General features: G+C 39.8%; 1 protein-coding gene across 1 annotated transcript in view; it reads left to right on the top strand.

The window, feature by feature from the left end:
• FGF10 (fibroblast growth factor 10) overlaps positions 1–4,339 on the top strand; it is a 108,460-nt gene extending 104,121 nt beyond the window's left edge. Inside the window, exons 2-3 of the mRNA XM_018568062.1 lie at positions 1,392–1,495; positions 3,525–4,339. Of these exons, the coding sequence (XP_018423564.1) occupies positions 1,392–1,495; positions 3,525–3,716 (296 nt within the window). The 3' untranslated portion in view covers positions 3,717–4,339. The remainder of the gene's footprint in view (positions 1–1,391; positions 1,496–3,524) is intronic.
• Positions 4,340–17,636: the final 13,297 nt, after the last annotated feature.

Below are 17,636 nucleotides of genomic sequence, written 5' to 3'. Positions count from 1 at the left end.
AGTGCAAGAACGCTACTATGGCTGGATGTTACCTGTTACAGTTTTGTTACCCATAAAATAAGTGCTGTGGAAGCCCAGCTGTTTTACATATGCCGGCACTTCATCTGTTTATCATGTTACTTGTTTGGCGTATTTGGCAGAACACCACAGTGTGAAAGAGTGTGCCGCTGAAGTATGTTAAGCATTCAGCACGTTTTGTTGGCAGAAGTAACTAGTTAACTCTGTTTTTTTTCCCTGTAATCTCTTGGTTATTGACACCAGCAAAACATGTTCAATGCGCCTGCAGCTATTAAACGCATATGTCTTTATTACTTCGCAGTGGTGGAGCAGTGGCCCTGTTTGCACTTACAATACTTCCTCTTCCTGTTTACTGCCCCACTTTCACATGATCCTATAGATGACTAACCCGGGTCTTCTGTCCCAACAAACTCTTATTGCCCAGAGGTTGTTTAAAAAGTGTTAGCTTTGAAATAGTAACATCTTGAAAAGGGTTAAAATAATTCAGTGCGTGTGCGGCGGAAGTGAACAACCGCACCTCTACATCCAAGGCAATGGAATTCTGTCGTATGGTAGTGACTGTCTGTGAAGGAGCGTACATTCTTCAGGATACTGTTCATGGGAGTAGGAACTAGCAGGGGGACTATGGGGAAGGGGAAGTGGATTTTTTTAGCAGTTTTTCAGGCCACCGTAAGCTGAGGCTCCCAGGCGGACAATCAATGTTTTTGCTATAGTCATCACCTATGTTGAAATCAGATAAGGAAAAAACAAAGTGGCATGTGGAAGCAGCAGAATTTTATTTGCACAATTGTAATTTTTTTGTGATAGAATGATGGGTTTAGCAGCAGAGGAACATAGTTGCAATGTCACTTCCACAGATTCAGTTAGTGTGAGTTGTGCACCATATATCTAGGTATGCTTTAAATCAACCTTTGCTCAGGCAGGGCAAAGCAACAGGTTTGCTTTAAAGCCCTCCTTCCCAGCAGGACATTCTCAACTTTCCTTCACGCCCTTGTCAATCGGATGAAGAAATGGAACCCCTGTGTAAGTCTTTGTGGTTGGAGCAAACACAGCTCTTTCCCTGCCCTCCCCGCCTGTGCTAATCCCCAAGCATCAGCTCTACTCCATGAGAGCAATCGGAATGCATTAAGTGCCGCTCCATACTTAGAAGTAGTGGGTATTTTCTTTACTTCTGCAGGCTGAATGTAGCAGCAGGGTATGAAAGTAAAGTAAATTATACTGAATAAGTGAGGGCACTAAAGCAAACCCGTGGCTTTCACTACATTAGCAAAGCACATGTTTGAGGCCTTACCAATGAGTTTTTCAAGAGCATATTTTGCATTTATCATTGATGGACAGGTAGATAACATGTTTAATTCTTTCTCTCATTTCAGGTATATTGGAGATAACATCTGTGGATGTAGGGGTTGTGGCAGTGAAATCCATTAACAGCAATTATTATTTAGCCATGAACAGAAGAGGCAAAGTCTATGGCTCTGTAAGTAACTATCATTTATTTATATGCTAATTCCAGCTAAATGTGCATGTCTTTTAGTTTTGGAAGGGTTAATAAAGGGGTAGAACATCTGTCTTTCCAGGAGAGAAAGTAAAGTGAAATTGGACTTCTGGCGGTTGTCTCTGGGACAGGAGTGAAGGGAAATAGTTCAATAGGGGGATCTGTCCGGGGAAAGCTGTTAAGAGGATTTCCCCTCACTGTCTCAAAGAAAGGAAATTAGGTGAAATCACCGCATTTGGAACACGTACAGCATACAGCATACATAAAAACCTAACAGTTGTCGTCCTAACCTTTACCTAAAACAGTTTTGTTTGGAGCTCCAGATTCTTATTCGATGATGTAAGAACATGTGATGATGATTTATGATCACTTTAGAGGTGCTTGCTGCACCAGCATAAGATAAACCTCTCATCAATACACATATATACTACACATATTTTTGCTAAGGTACTAGATTGGGTGGCAATCTTCTAAATCCCCCTGACCCTGATGGCCAACACTTCTTGGAAGGAGAAGAGACTGAATATGTTAAAAAAAACCTTGTTGTTCCCTCAGAATAAAGTGGAACCAGCGGTATATACAGTGTACCTCTCCCAATCCTCTCTATCTGCACAACCAGAAACATTCAAGCAAGCAAAATGTTTTTGTTTAGGGCCCCACTTGCAGATGGAGGTGGCTGAGAGCAGCTGGATCTAGTCTGCACAGTCAACCAACCTCTAGTGTCTAAAATATTCTGGTATCCTTGTTGATACTCCTAGCCCCCATTTTCTTTAAGGCAATGTTCACACAGATGCTGTACAAACAGCAGCCAGTTCTGCATTATTGGGAGGCAGCATTGTACATTAATTCAGAATGCTTAGCACAAAGGGCTGCAAGTGAATCGATAGTAATACATTTCTAGATACCAAATGTCCTTTAAAACCTCACGCATCAACAGGTAAATTTGTGAACTGAGCCATTTAGTTCAATAACCTCTAACAGACTCTGTAATCGGGGGGCAAATTTGTGTGGGTCAGAACCACATTCCAATCCTCCCCTTTACACACTTATCTGAGAAGGACAAAGAGCAAAGAGTAAGTACATCTAGAAAAATACCAAGGGTGCTTTTCTTTACACAATAAAACTTCAGCCCGCTTGTCCTCCCCATTGTGTTTAAATGTCAAGTCCCCCATCACTGCAGTTTGCATTTTGTGCACTTTGGAAATGTTGCTTCTAGAGCATGGATGGGTTCTAACCCCTCATTTTTTCTATACTAAAAAATAAAAAGTTACGGTTTTACATACACTTTTTTTTATTATTATCACAAAGCTAATGCAGCATATATCATTCTGGGTTCTTTGTTATATTGTGGTATTATTATATTATATTATTATATTTCCATACTGTGATAATTGGCTTCAAATGGTAGCACATTAAGGACAGTTCCACTCGCTTTTTAAGGGCTTCTATGCCCACTTTTAGTGACTCAAAAACGTCCACACAGGTTTTCCCTCGCAGGGGTTTTCAAACACAAATTTCAGCTTTTTCCTTCAGCAAAATTACATTTTCAAAGTCTTACTGACTTCAGGTGGTCTCATTAACAAAAGCCTTTCCCACACAGGTTGTATCCAACACGCTTGCCACACAGACTGTTTCTTGTCCCCTTGCAACACAGGCTAGTCTTTTGCCACACAAGCTGCTTTTCACCACACACGTGATCCGCTCCCTAGTCGGCCAGACACAGACACTGGTTCCAGGGTGGAGCTGTTTCCTTAGGAGGCTGGGAGTTCTTGTAAAGGCCCTAACAAGCTAGCTAGCTTTAGATGGGCTTATTACCTCTAAGCCTCCAGCCCTCTCAGCACTTCCCTCTAGAGGAAAAACTTCAGTATTACACTTAACCCCAGACATTTTTATCTGCCTGCTGCCACAATACAAAAAAAAGATGGTTTGTGTTTGTAACGAAAAATACTTGTAATTCCACTGCATACATATCTGTTTTTTTCATTATGCTCTATTTCTTTTATATTTACAGAAGGAATTTAATATTGACTGTAAACTAAAAGAGAGGATAGAGGAGAATGGTTATAATACCTATGCATCTCTCACCTGGAAGAACAATGAGAGACAAATGTTTGTGGCACTAAACGGCAAAGGAACCACAAAAAGAGGACCAAAAACGAGAAGGAAAAGCACTAATGCTCACTTTCTTCCTATTCCTCTATAGCTTCACATGAAGGATTTGCTAAAAATGGACTAAAGACTTATGGAGAACATTCTAAAGGGCTTCAACACCTCGACAAGAAGATGAAAACCTGTTGAGGAGTTCACAAGCGTGCTAAGGCTTCCAAAGGCCGTTTTTGCTAGTGCTGGGTTCCTGGGACCGGCCAGATCGGATAAAATAAAAGCTAGCGCCCGTTTGAAGAATGTTATTTGTTGTGTGTACAATGCTGTTTAAAGGACGTGAGACAATCACGCAGATGATCTTCTGGGAAAGTTATTTATGGAATACAAACTTAAATCAAAGATCTGCTTTGCTTATTCAGACCCAGCAATCCAGCGAGCAGACAGACACGCAAAGCATTTGCTGAAAGTACTTGGGTCAAATTGACAACAATGATAGATATTTTTTTGAAGAGACATCCACAAGAATGTATGGGATTAAGATGTGTAAACACGTGCAAACTGTTCTAACAAAACGAATAATGTGGTATTCCCATGTATTCTATGTACTGCGTCCCAACCCCCACCCCACTACCTTTGTGTTCCTTTGTAAGTTATTTATTTAATAGAATGTTTAATATGTGTCTTCAGTGTTTAAGCTGAGTGTCTGCATTTGTGCATCTGTTTTTTTTTCCATTATCCTAGACAAATCGTTCTTTCTGCTTTAACATCCTAAGAAGACGTTTATGTGAAAATTAGGAGAACGCTTTTTATTGGTCAGTCAAGGTGTTATAGAACTCCAATCAAAAAACAAAAAACTCTTAATGGCACACAAAGTTTATATATTTTTTTTTTACAGTACTCTTTTGATTGTATTTTTACTCCTTGTTCTATATGGCTGCTTTATCCAGAAGACTAGGACACAGTGATCCAAGCCTTCAGTTTTTTCCTTGACAAGCCCCCACCCTGCCACCCAAAACATTCCTAAACTCTGTGTGCTGCCTACATACCTGCCTCAGTCGCTCCCAGTGCATGAAACATGAGAGCTGCAGATAGTATAAACTGTAGAGAGGGGTTTATGGCCATCATTATGCGCTGCCCATTCTATTATCAGCTGCTAGTCTATGCACTACTTGTGCCACCCTGATTTATCAGCTGTAGTGCAATTTTCCATGGTAAATATAGAGAAAGATTACAGGTAATAGTACCATTTAAAGAAAGCTGGTGGTTTCCGTTAATCAATGTAGACTCAACTGAGGCCTGGAGCTCTTCTTTGTGTCAAAATCGTGTTAGTCTTATACAGTTCTAAATAAGAAAAGAGACAATTCACGTTATTGCCTTAAAATAGAAAAAAAAATACAGAAACACATTAGTAACGACCACTAAGGAAAAAAGAAAAAAATACTTTTGTCCTCATGGGCTGGGCAATATTTTTGTCCTCATGGGCAGCACAAAGGAGCCTGTAGATTGCTGAGGTTTTACATTTAACCAGAGATTTCACTCATATGTTCCCATTTTTTAATGTCCTGGTCTCATACCTTTTTTTTCCTGCCAATATCAGTAATGAATTGTAACAATCACAGAAGAGATCAGGTGGAGGCTGCAACTGGAAGTAGTTAACTCCTCCAGGATCAGATTGCATGCAGCCTGTCCATTCTGATTGTAGCTTTCCTCTGACAAACTCCTGTAAAGGCAAAATGCTGTAAAGAATGTTTGTCAAAGTCTTAAAAGGACAACATTTAAATTGCCCAAATAAGGATAAATACATATTTTCCCTTTTTGAAGTTAAAACAACCTGTAACAATTATTGCTAAGGTTTAGAAATCCTCCTGACAACCCTGACTGGGAGCCTACTAAAATATGCCGACAAAGATGACAACTGGCACCTAACTTTTTATATTTTTTAGTATTTCTTTTTTTAAACATCTGTTATTTGGCTCCTTAAATGTGTCTGCTGGATTTTTAATTACTTTTCAGTTTTTCCACCCTCTGGTTAATAGCTTGGGCTCATAAGGCCCCTAAAAGATGGGACCGGCTGGGCCATATTAATTAAGCGGCATGTTGGCTGATGGCTCCAAGTTAAGAGCTCTTGAGATATGGGACATGGCATACATCGATTACAATGGATCTGGTGGTGTTGCTTTTTCCGTCATCACCCTTATCAGCCACAGTTGCCACAAGTGGTATCACAGTGACATCAGGCATTACGATTAGTGGATGTTTTTGCAGAAAGTCCATGTGACATGGCTTCTAATATGCCCGTGCGCAAGCAATTGGTCACCGTTGTAGCAGCTATCTCTGTTTGTAGATGGTTGATCACATTCTCTTGTGGCATGAATTATAACAAAATCATATATACCGCTTTTTATTATAGTACAGTATGTACCTCTTTTAGATTGTATAAACAAATTGTCTCAAGTGTAGAGATGCAATGTTACAGGTATTTATTATTACAATATATAACGCCTGCTTAAAAATGCAATTGACACTTTCTGAGTACGTATATTGAAGATTTACCTGTAATTTTCAATCTCAGTAGAACATCCGAGGGCTCCTCTGTATCAAGATAAAGTCATGGATTCTAGGCTATTAAAAAACAAACACAAATGATATACAGGGAGAAAAAAGTTAAAGTGAAAAATTAAATAAAACATATACTTATGTATTTCTCCCAGTTATTGCATAGCATTTATCTTGCTACAGAGTACTTGTATATTTCCTACAGCTAAAAAAAAAGTTTAATATGAAATTTGCAAATAGTTATCCCATCCACTAGAAAAGACTTCCATGCTAAAGAGGGTTTAAAGAAGAACTTTAACATTTTTATTAACCCTTGCAGTGGGGCTACCCAACACTGCACGGATTAACTGCTCTTTTTGTCTAGGTGCTAAAACAAAAAGTTATACTCACCCGAACTGCTGAGCCAACTCCCTGCTTCTCTGGCCTCTGAAGCCTGTCTTATCCTTTGGTGCACAGATGGAAAGTTCCTCAGTGTCCTTACATCTTATACACTTGATGACACAAGGATTCTTGGACCGCTCCAGAGGAGGGGTAGAGAGGCTCTAGGGACCTGTCTATGAACAAGCTCACTGGAATGATCAGGCGAGTATAACTTTTTGTTTAGCACCTTGACAAAAACAAGCCGTGAAAGGAGAACTATGGGGCAACGTTTTTTTTCCATAGTTCTCCTCAGAGTCACGGGAGGACATATACTGTGTTCTCCCAAGCCCCAAAACTCAGCATGTAGTGGGCTATAATTCACTCACCCCATAGTTCTCCTTTAACCCTTACAATGGGACTTTTGCCCAGAATTCTTCTTTAAAGCTTGCTGTGCATCGTTTTGGCATGTTTTAAAAGAATGTTAGAGCTCGGTTTCCTTAACTCGAATCTGTAGTACAATTTACAAACGTCAAAAAAAGATGAAGAGCAATAAAAAAATTACAATTATAATATTTCTCAGAACACAATCTGTTTCTTTTTTTATTTAAAAAAAATCAATTTTCTAGTAGGGATAATAATAATAATAATAAAAAAATAGCAATAATAATAATAATAGTTCTTTACAATTATTTATGCAGTCTTACAGTGTTTTTAAATGGGGAATACCACTTAGTTCATTTTTCAAAATCAATGGGAAATCCAGTAGGAAATGCAACTAAATATGTTACTGAAAGACCATGAGAGCACCCTGTGTGTTTCTACAGAGATTTTGCCTGTTAAAAATGAAAGCCTTAGAAACCACTTTGCATTGGTGTAACTGTTCAGGCTTGGAAAATATATTTTTTTTAAATAAAGGGCTAGAAAAATACAAAATGTAATGCCTTCAGTATAATAACATTTACTTAAAAATCTTTCACTGTCTCAGGTACGGTTTAAAATACCTAAAGCTGAAGTTTATTCGGCATATACAGTATATTGCCTTCCCTGGTTCCTCCCCCCATGATCAACATGCTAATTATATATTTTTAAAACCTTTTTGTTTACATGACATACTGTCATCACAGGGTCTCTTACAATGCAGGCAGTTCATTGATGGTGAAAACATTACAGCACCCTGCCTCCTACTCCTCTCAAGAGCCCTCAGCTTTAATGTAAACAGTGGGCTGGCTTCTGGGAGGAGTTATGCTAATATGAAAATGCCTTGATGTCATTCTGAAGGAGTGGGCATTACTAGACAGGCTGCATCTGCATGCAGACTGCACTAGATAAAACCCATATGTGATGCTGAGCCTCAGTGGATAAAAGAACTGAGATCCAATGAATGAAAGGGTCAGGTCAGGGACACTCTTGCCTGGGAAGGAAATTATTAGATGATGCTGGACGTCCTGCAGTCACAAATGAGTTGGGCTCTGTCACAGCTTTTAATGAACATTGTGAGAAGCTCCCAGTATGCAGTGAAATCAGAGTAAGCAATTATAGTCCAGGAGAGGTTCTGGTACAACAAAACTGATGCTGAGGTCAGAGTTCAGATTTAAACTGAAATCCAGGCAGAAATGAAAAATATTTCCATCAAGTATGTGTTCACTAAATAATCACTGAGACAGCCCATTGCTTTACCATGTTTCCCCAAAAATAAGACACTGTGTTATATTTTTTTGGCTCAAAAAAACACACCGGGTCTTATTTTCGGGGTAGATCTTTTTTTTTAATGTATAACAATCCACACTTATTCATGTACAACTGTCTACATGTATTCATGTACAAAAATATGGTGATCAGGGCAATCAGGGGTGCTGTACCTTGCCAAGAACAATTTGGTAACCAATCGCTGGCCAGAATGAGCGAAGCGCACTTTCACTATCGATTCCTCACAGGCGGAGTGCATTTAGTATCACTCCGCCTGTGACAGGAGCCGGCGCTATAGAGGAGGCATCGGCTTATGCGGCTCTGCTCCCTCCGCTGCCGCCTCGCTTCCTCTAGCGCTGGCTTCGTTGGCACCGCTGATTCTCTCCCGCCTCTCCCGTGGCTCTTCAAGTTCCCCCTAGTGCCACCACCGGCCCTGGGAATGGTCACAACTAGGTCTTATATGTTAGCAATTCCCCAAAATAGTACTAGGTCTTATTTTCGGGGTAGGTCTTGTTTTCGAGGAAACACAGTAGTATGGGATGTCGGTGTATGATAACAGAAACTGGACGACCGCCAGCATTTTTTTTTAATGGCACATTGGTACTGCAATGCACAGCACTCTGTATTACATGGTAACATATACATATATACATGGTAACATATAGAGGAGAGTACAGGGACTTCTAGGCTGACTGCAGTTCAGGTTTAGATCCTGGTTATCCTGTATGGCAGGAATCACAGGACGGGACATTTACATATATTTTCATAAATATTATTAGGACTTCCACAGAAATCAGTCTGTGCTAGAAGTGTACTGGTATTTTCCGAATATATGAGAAATAACAAAAGTGTCTTCTACCGAGCTGTTGTGTCAAGTCATGCGAAAACCAAAATAAAGCGTGGTAACTCCTACCATCCAATCACATTTCAGGTCACTCCACAATCATTTGAATAGTCCTGTATTGCAGGAATCTATAGGAGGTGTTTTCTTATAGGTTGCTGTTGATTACTGCTTTTCATTATGCAGTATTTGGGGAGATGTAAAGTGAATACATTTGGGCGATACAACTATGGGATTGCATAAACAGAAACATCTTATTCAGAATGTTATGACACCTAGATCCAGTAATTAATTGCTGCTTCTTTATTTAGAACAATGTCATACATGAACAGGCCTATTCTCTGTTATCCATGACACGGGCGGTGGCGTGATGTAACACGGTTATGCAGAGAGATGAGGGAGGCTGCAGCAGGACAATGCATTCTGTAGAGCAGGGGTATGCAAACTCCGGCCCTCCAGCTGTGGTGAGACTACAAATCCCGTCATGCTTGTGGCTGTCAGAGTATTGAAATGCCTAATGCGATTTGTAGTTCCACAACAGCTGGAGTTTGCCCACACCTGCTGTAGAGAAGGGGGTTACACACAGCCAATAGCATTAAGCTAACATGATAGTTGTTCAGTATATACAGTACAGGAAAGCCAGAGAACACTTTCTAGAGTGTCTCTTACCCATCATGTAAAATCACATGTTCAAGTATCATATTTGGCCTGTCACAGTCTATTTTAAGGGAGAGTGAGTAAAGAACTGAATTGGAAATCCCGCCGCTGGTAAACCTTGGCAAGTAAGCAGTATAGGCGCCAATGTTGTATTCAGGAATAGTTCTTCAAATTACAAAACTGTCCTAACACATATTCATGATTTGGTACAAGCCTCTTGTTATCCCCTGAATAGAGGAGCTCAGGCTGCACTTGGGCCAATCATGAGTTTTGCACAAACATATTCTGATGAGAACCAGACAGGAGGAGAGATCAGAGAAACAACCCATCAGTCTTCTGCTGACTCTTTATTATCCAGTCAAAGGTTGGAGGCATGGAGATGACCTAGCTGTGTTTCTTAACTGCAGTAGTGCAAAGTCATGTCACCGGGCTGAGTTTGCTATCCGGCAGAGCTGTATACATTTCAGGACTGCTTGGACAGCACAAATCCTTTAGCAGGTCAAACAGATTGTTGATAAGCTTTAAAAAGAAATGTCTGAAAAATGAACAGTACATTCAAAAGTTGGGGGTATAGAGTATTTCTTTACTGCAGTAGAGAAACAACCACTAAGTCTGAAAAATTCCCAGTAAGAGCCACTAATATTACCTTTTATATTCTATGTTTCTGGGGAAATATTTGAGGTATTTATAAGAGCACAGTTGGGCTGTTTCAAGAAAAAGATAGAAAATGACCAGGTTTATCTGTTTATGGAAGAATTAAACAAGAATTTTGATTGGTCACTATAGGCAACGACTCTTTAATGATTATTAATCGGCCTCAATATATTTTAGATAACATAATAGGAGGGAGGTACAACAGCCCTCCTGTCTGATAATTCCATTACAAACCATTCTAATATGAACCATCATAGCCTTTCCCTTAAGTCCACCTAGGCGTTATGACGCTTAAAGGTGAGCGTGACAAAACGCTAAAGACACAAAATCCCATTCATTTCTATGGCCCCTGTTCACGCCCAAGGGCCTGAAGCAAAAAAATGCCTGTTGCTAGGAAAAGTGCATGAGCATTGGCAGAATACAGCGCTTTTTGGTCCCATAGACTTCAATGGGAAAATTTGAGTGACAAAACGCCTAGGTGTGAATGGAGCCTTAGGAAAATGATGATTAGCACCTACCAAGGAAAAACAACACGATATTACCTGTACGTAAGGTATCTTGATAAGAGAACCCTTTAGCTCGCTTTGTATAACACCGAGATGATCATTTATCATTCAATGACAAGTTATTTAAGTTTCTGCCATCACTGGGTCTTAAATGTGAAACATTTTTCAAAGGCAACGACTCTTCCTTGTATTCTAAAAACAGCCAATTACAAGGTTTAAACTGAAAAAAAAAAAATGCAACTGGGTGCCATGGGCAACAAGCAACCCTTTTCTTTAAACCACTTTTCACATATATGGCCTACTTTGACATCTGGGCATGACACAACCTGAGTCCCACATTGATCCCCTCAATTTGGATCTCATCTAGATCCCCTTTAAATCACTCCAGACCTCCTCAGTTATGTCCTCACTTGATTGGGTGGTGGGGGGACACACCATTTTTAAAGACACATTCATCCCTTTCAGGATTTACATTTTTTCAATTTGTTTGTTACAGATTCGCACAATCTAGGCAAATTGTCTTGCATACAGGTAATGGTCTTAAGATCATTTTATACCCCGTGGCATCTTATTATAACAATTGAGCTTTTAAACAAAAAAAATAATTTATTTATAACAATTAAACAAAAAAAGAATTGAAAATACAATACTTAGCCGAGAAGCATCCAATGGGAAGTATCCACTCTGCAACCCCTGTGACCCCACACTAGTCTCAAGACAACGAGACCCTTTTTCATGTTCCTGGTGACTGACACAGCAGTCCATGGAAGCAGAATGCACTCTGGGAGTTGAATATAGTCTGTGAAGACAGATGCCCGTGGAGCTCCTTCCTTGATCCTACCAAACCTCACAACAAATGTAACCTTATTTGGTCAAGACTGTAATCGTTTCACTAAGCCAAAAATATCCAAAAGTTTGATGCTGAGTTTATCCGGCCAAAATACTAATAAACGACATGTAGGTAACTGAATCCATCTGCATGAACGCTAGATTAAATCAATATGCAATCCAATCAGATTCTTTAAACATTTGCTTATCTCTATGCATTCTTTTTGTTAGAACAGATAGATGTTGACAGCTCGTCCTCAGCAAGCTATCAAAATCTTCATGTTGTATTCCATGACAGAAGACCTTCCGTTCAGCGTCTTTTGCGCTGTCCTATTAAGATTGTCATAGCCTAATAATATTATTATGTTCGAAACACTTGAGGGTTGACTTACTAAAGGAATACTTATCACTAGTGGTCAAGTGAACCTACGTCAAATGCCCGGTCACATGCAGGTGAGTATAAAAGACAGGGACATCACCCGTACGTGGCTGGATGTTTCAAGCACACATAAGTTCACCTGACTAGTGAAAATGATCCCTCTGGTAATACCTCCCTCTTTATGTTATAATAGGAGATTATATTGATGCTGAAGTTTTATCTTCAAGTTTCTTGTAAAAAAAACAAAATAAAAAAGTATGTTTTATTTTTATTCTTTGGAAACTGTATTTTGGTACAAAATGAGACTTACTAATGTGTCCTTTTACTAAAAAAAAAAAAATTAACCTCTAGAAATACTGTTTGTTTTTTTTTCGTTTTTTTTGTTTTATAAGTTATTTGAGTCAATGCTTTTTACCAGCACTTCCAATGTAAAGTCTTTTTATTTAAATATTAGCTGTTTAAAAGAAGCTTTTCCCGTAAACTGCAAAATGGTTAGATTGTGCCGTCTTCCTCAATAAAGCTGTTAATGTACGTCTTTGTTTGAGATCCGTATATTGTGGTGTTTCTATTTATTACTTACTAATTTCTTACTCACAGCTTTTACATACATTTTGACATATTTTAGATTTATTGTATTTACTCATCTGTGGATGATTTATTTTCTTTCTGCTGCTGGGTGTAGTCATTGTAAAGTTGCAGAACAATCAAGAGAAGGTCAAAGAGAACTTTTTTATGGGAATTGCAAAAGTGATGGCGCTGCAGTTTATTTGGTGTTGATATACTAATGCAGCGTTCTTCAACTTTTTATTCTGAGGAAACAAATAGGAAATTTATGAATGTACTGAGACTCAAGAAGAGAATTTTTACCAAAATGTCAGCAAAGACATACAAAACAAACAGTAAACATATTTGTTTCCAATCAAGTATAGCTCTCAATATTTTCCCAATTGTTAGGCAGAAAAGTGAAAAGTTAACTTATTATTATAAAACAATAATTATAACTCAAAACAGAGAATAGGATCCTGAGCGTAATGTAAATAGTCATACATATAGAAACATATTTTAAGTGTAACTCCAGGCAGATGTAAATTAATGGAGCTCTGGATTCATAATACATCAGAAATGTATTTTTGTTTTAATGCGGTCAGTGTAAGTACCTGAATTGAACTTGGTGTCAGCCTCTTGCAGTCCATGTACAGAAAAGCTCAGACCTTGTCTCTCTGTCCCTCTAATTCCATCTACCCCTGCCTGGCAAGTACGTAAGTTTTTCTGATACAACGACCAGCCATAACATTATGATCACTGAGAGCTGAAGTGAATAACATTGATTATCTCATTACAATGGCACCTGGAAGTGGCGGGGATATATTAAGCAGCAAGTGAACATTTTGTCCCCAAAGTTGATGTGTTGGAAGCAGAACAAATGGGCAAGCGTAAGGATTTCAGTGATTTTTACAAGGGCCAAATTGTAATAGCTAGACGACCAGATGAGAGCAACTTCAAAACTGCAGCTCTTGTTAGATGTTTCAGGTCTGCAGTGGTCAGGACCTACAAACAGTGGTCCAAGGAAGGTAAACCGGCGAGAAGGTCATGGGCGGCTAAGGCTTATTGATGCACATGGAGAGCGAAGGTTGGCCTGTGTAGTTTAATGATATGAAAGAGCTACTGTAGCTCAAATTGCTGAAAAAGTTCATGCTGGTTCTGATAGAGAGGTGTCTAAACACACAATGCATCATAGTTTGTTGCATATGGGCTGTGTAGCCGCAGGGTATATTGACCATCACAATTGGAACACGGAGCAATGGAAGAAGGTGGCCTGGTCTGGTGAAGTACGTTTTCTTTTATATCATGTGGATGGCTGGGTGCGTGTGTGTCACTTTCCTGGCTCTACCTCATGTCAGCATACCAATGGGATGTAGCTATCCAAAACAAGAGAACAATGGGAGACTATTTATTCATATGAAAAAGTTGAAGAAAGTACAGACGATCCAAAAGGCTTGGCAGAAGAAGCAGAGACATCCACCTTACTTTATAGTGCCTGATAAAGGTGTTTGTAGATGCCCAGCTGGCCGCTTTACACACAGAACCTTGGCGTAGGCTGCCCAGGGTGTAGCCACAGATCTGGTAGAATGAGCTCTAACTTCCTGAGAAGGAAGGCCCGCCTATGTAGGGTAAAACCGCACCTAATACAAGCGATCGGGCATCTCTAGATGATGTGTGTGTGTGTATATATATATATATATATATGTGTGTATATATATATGGATATGTACTATATATATACACACCCCCTTTTTATATCTTTCTGTCAGTTACCACTAATGGTAAGCAAATTAATTTTTAGCAAAAATAACTGATTTACTTATGGCAAAAAAATAATCATCAAAATATTTAAGTAACAATTCACAGGAATGATTTCTATTGTATCCCTGATTTATAGTGTATTTTATTTAATTAAAAAACTTCTGCTGCTTTAAGATTTTTTGTTACTATTTTCACCTTTTTTGTCTCTAAAAAAAAATAATAGAAAAGTAAACTATACACAAAAAATGTGTTGACGCACGCTAACCTGCATTTTTACACACGCTGATATACAATGTAAAGCCTAAAGAAATTTTTTTAACTTGCAGGAGTCACCAAATGCTTGTTGCACCCTAAGCCACCACCTTAGTTTTACGTTCCTCATTACCAAATTTCAGCAAAGAAAAGACAGTCAGTTTCCTTATCCTTAGTTCCTACTACATCTTTCAGCATATCCGGGTATATGTATTGTGTTTTACCCCCTCTTCCTTTTCTATATCTACTCCTTCCCTAAACATTCCTTATCACTTGGCAAACCATCGCTGTGTCTCTAACATCCTTCTTGGCAATATCCTCTCCTATTCAACATCTATCCATTGTAGGTGCTGATGACAGCTATCCAACACTGCCACCTTTCCTATACTGGACTGACTTTACAGATATATCACATTTTTTCATATGAAGATATAAAACCCAAAAGACAATACCAATGTTAAACTCCAGGTGTGTCCATATGTACAATAATTCTCCTGCAATTTCCAACATCCCATTCCTGGGAGAGTTGGTCATTTGCAAATTATAGATAAATGCTCGTACAAATTATTATATTTTTGTACATGTGGCCTTTTAAGAAAGGCTGTTAGCAAAGACATGAGAACATGCTGATTCAGGCTCCCCCCAGTGCTTTTTCTATAATAGCCTAGTTGTTTGCGTATGTTACATCTGCTCTGATAGGCATGTGCTAATCTGAACTCTGATATTGCTTATGTCAGCAGCACTGAAAGGAGACTAATGCTTTATATTCTCCAGGAAAGTTTAGTATTTTGGCCCTTCTATTACTCTTAATGTGTCCACCCAGCAAGACTATTAATGTTGGTACATGGTAACACACTTTATCAACACTGATCAGAAAACAATTAATAATTAAAGCAGAACTCCAGGCAAAAATTGTCTTAACCCTTGCAGTAGGGCTACCACCTGCACTGCAAGGGTTAACTGCTTGTTTGTGTTTAGGCGTAAAAATGTTTTACTAACCTGAACTGCGTAGCAGGCTGGTCCATGAAGGCTGTCTCCTTCCCTGCTGCAGCGGTGTGTCCCTTGGCATATACTGTACAGGACATGATGACTCAAGGATTCTTAGACTGCTGCAGCAGAGGGGGAGAGAAGCTGCAGAGACCTGTCTAAGAGCAAGTCGGCTCCAAGCATCGGGTGAGTATAACTTTTTCTTTAGCACCTAGACACAAATGAGCACTTAACCCTTGCAGTGCGGGGGGTAGCCCCACTGCAAGGGTTAAGAACCATTTTGCCCAGAGTTTTGCTTTAAATGCAGTTATTTTAAAATTGTAGCAAAATTCATGAGGTAGGAAAAAGCATACAAAGCAGCTGGAAGTTATACCTTTTGCTAAAATAACGGTAATCTGGACTCCCTCTGACAGTTGAACATTTGATCAATGCCTTGGCCTGGGTCACATGGTATAGTGAATTCAGTCTATGGTCTCTCCTTATGTGGAGGGTATTAGGGTGCACACATCAGGTGATTGTTCAGGCAGAGCTGCGGATTGGTAGTTTTTGGACTAGTAAGGTGGCCGGACTGTTTAAAATAAAAACCGTGGCTCCTCATTATATATGTACACTCTACAACCCCGCTTGAAGATCAGTACAGGCACAAATAGTTTGCTGCTAAAGGAAATATTTGTATATTTAAGGCATGTTTTTTTTTCTTTTGGCTTACATAAAAACACATATAATTAAATCATGTTTTGTCAACAAAAGATTACCGTAAAAATACCAAAAGAGAAACACAAAAACACAGATGGTTATGATTCCACACAATAAAAAAGAAATCAATTGAATTATTATTTTAGGACATAGCATTGCACCTTGTGGTTGTATTGCATGCTTAAGTTAGTGCACGCTAGTCCTGATGATGAGACGAGGCTTGTGAAAGAATCTTCACCTGCAACTCTGGGATTTCCCCGCGGAGTTCAGCCCAGTGCTCCATCGCACTTCCATACACGAGCAATAGCATGGAATGTTCAGGAAGCTGTCCTCTGTGATCCGCTGCTTAAGCCGGGCTCTTAAGAAGTGCAGACAGACACGTACTGCTCCATATCAGGGAACAATGACACAACAAGAAAGCTTTTCTTTTTTCTTTTCAAAGGCCATGAAATATCCCAAACACAACCTGCTTAAGTAAGCCGTGGCACCGAGCCTTTTCCGCTAGTTCTCTGTAAACCTGCAACTCCTTAAAGTAAACTGTTTTATTGCATAGAGACAATGTTTGGTGTCATTTAAAAACAGTGATGGGCCAAACAGGCCTCAGTTCGGTTTCGAATTTGAACTTTAGAACATCCAAAAAGTTTGAATTCGAACTCAATGCAAGTCAATGGGGGTAGAACTTTCAAAAACAATTGTCCCCTTTAAGAGGGCTTATATACAAGTTATTGACCATAAAAGGGGATCCGGGTCCTGCCCTGGGGGACAGGAATTAATGAAAAAATAACTTTTAAAAAGCACAGTTTTTTAAAGGAGCAGTGATTTTAACATTACTTAAAGCAGGGGCGCCCACTATTTTTCGTCTGGAGATCTACTTTTCAAATGACGAGTTCATTGAGATCTACCAACGAAAAAAACACCTCCATTCAGGGGCGGGAGGGGGCGTGGCAGTGCATTGAGGTCAATGGCACCGCAGCCAGGCTTCGCAGGCAGGCCCCTCGCCCACAGTGCGATCGCCTGCATTAGTGCCTGTGTTCCAGTCCAGTGCGATCCGCAAAAATGCTGCGAGCACTATTTTTGCAGATCGCACTGGACCGGAATGAAGGCACTAACATGCCTGCGTTCCGAGTGCGGGCGATCGCACTGTGGGCGATGCCATTGACTTCAATACAGCTCCACACCCCTTCCCGCACCTGAACGCAGGGAGTCGGCCGGCTTACATTCCAGTGCGCCCTACAGGTCCCGGCGTCCTGTCCTCCCGTGGTGCTCGTGTGGCCGACGTTGCACATGGGGTGTCCTGCACCTTTCCATCTGCAG

Source organism: Nanorana parkeri, unplaced genomic scaffold, assembly GCF_000935625.1.
Source record: "Nanorana parkeri isolate BGI_ZX_2015 unplaced genomic scaffold, ASM93562v1 scaffold1133, whole genome shotgun sequence".
NCBI lineage: Eukaryota > Metazoa > Chordata > Amphibia > Anura > Dicroglossidae > Nanorana > Nanorana parkeri.
Note: the sequence above shows the minus strand (reverse complement) of the source record. Positions and strands in the feature narration are given on the sequence as shown.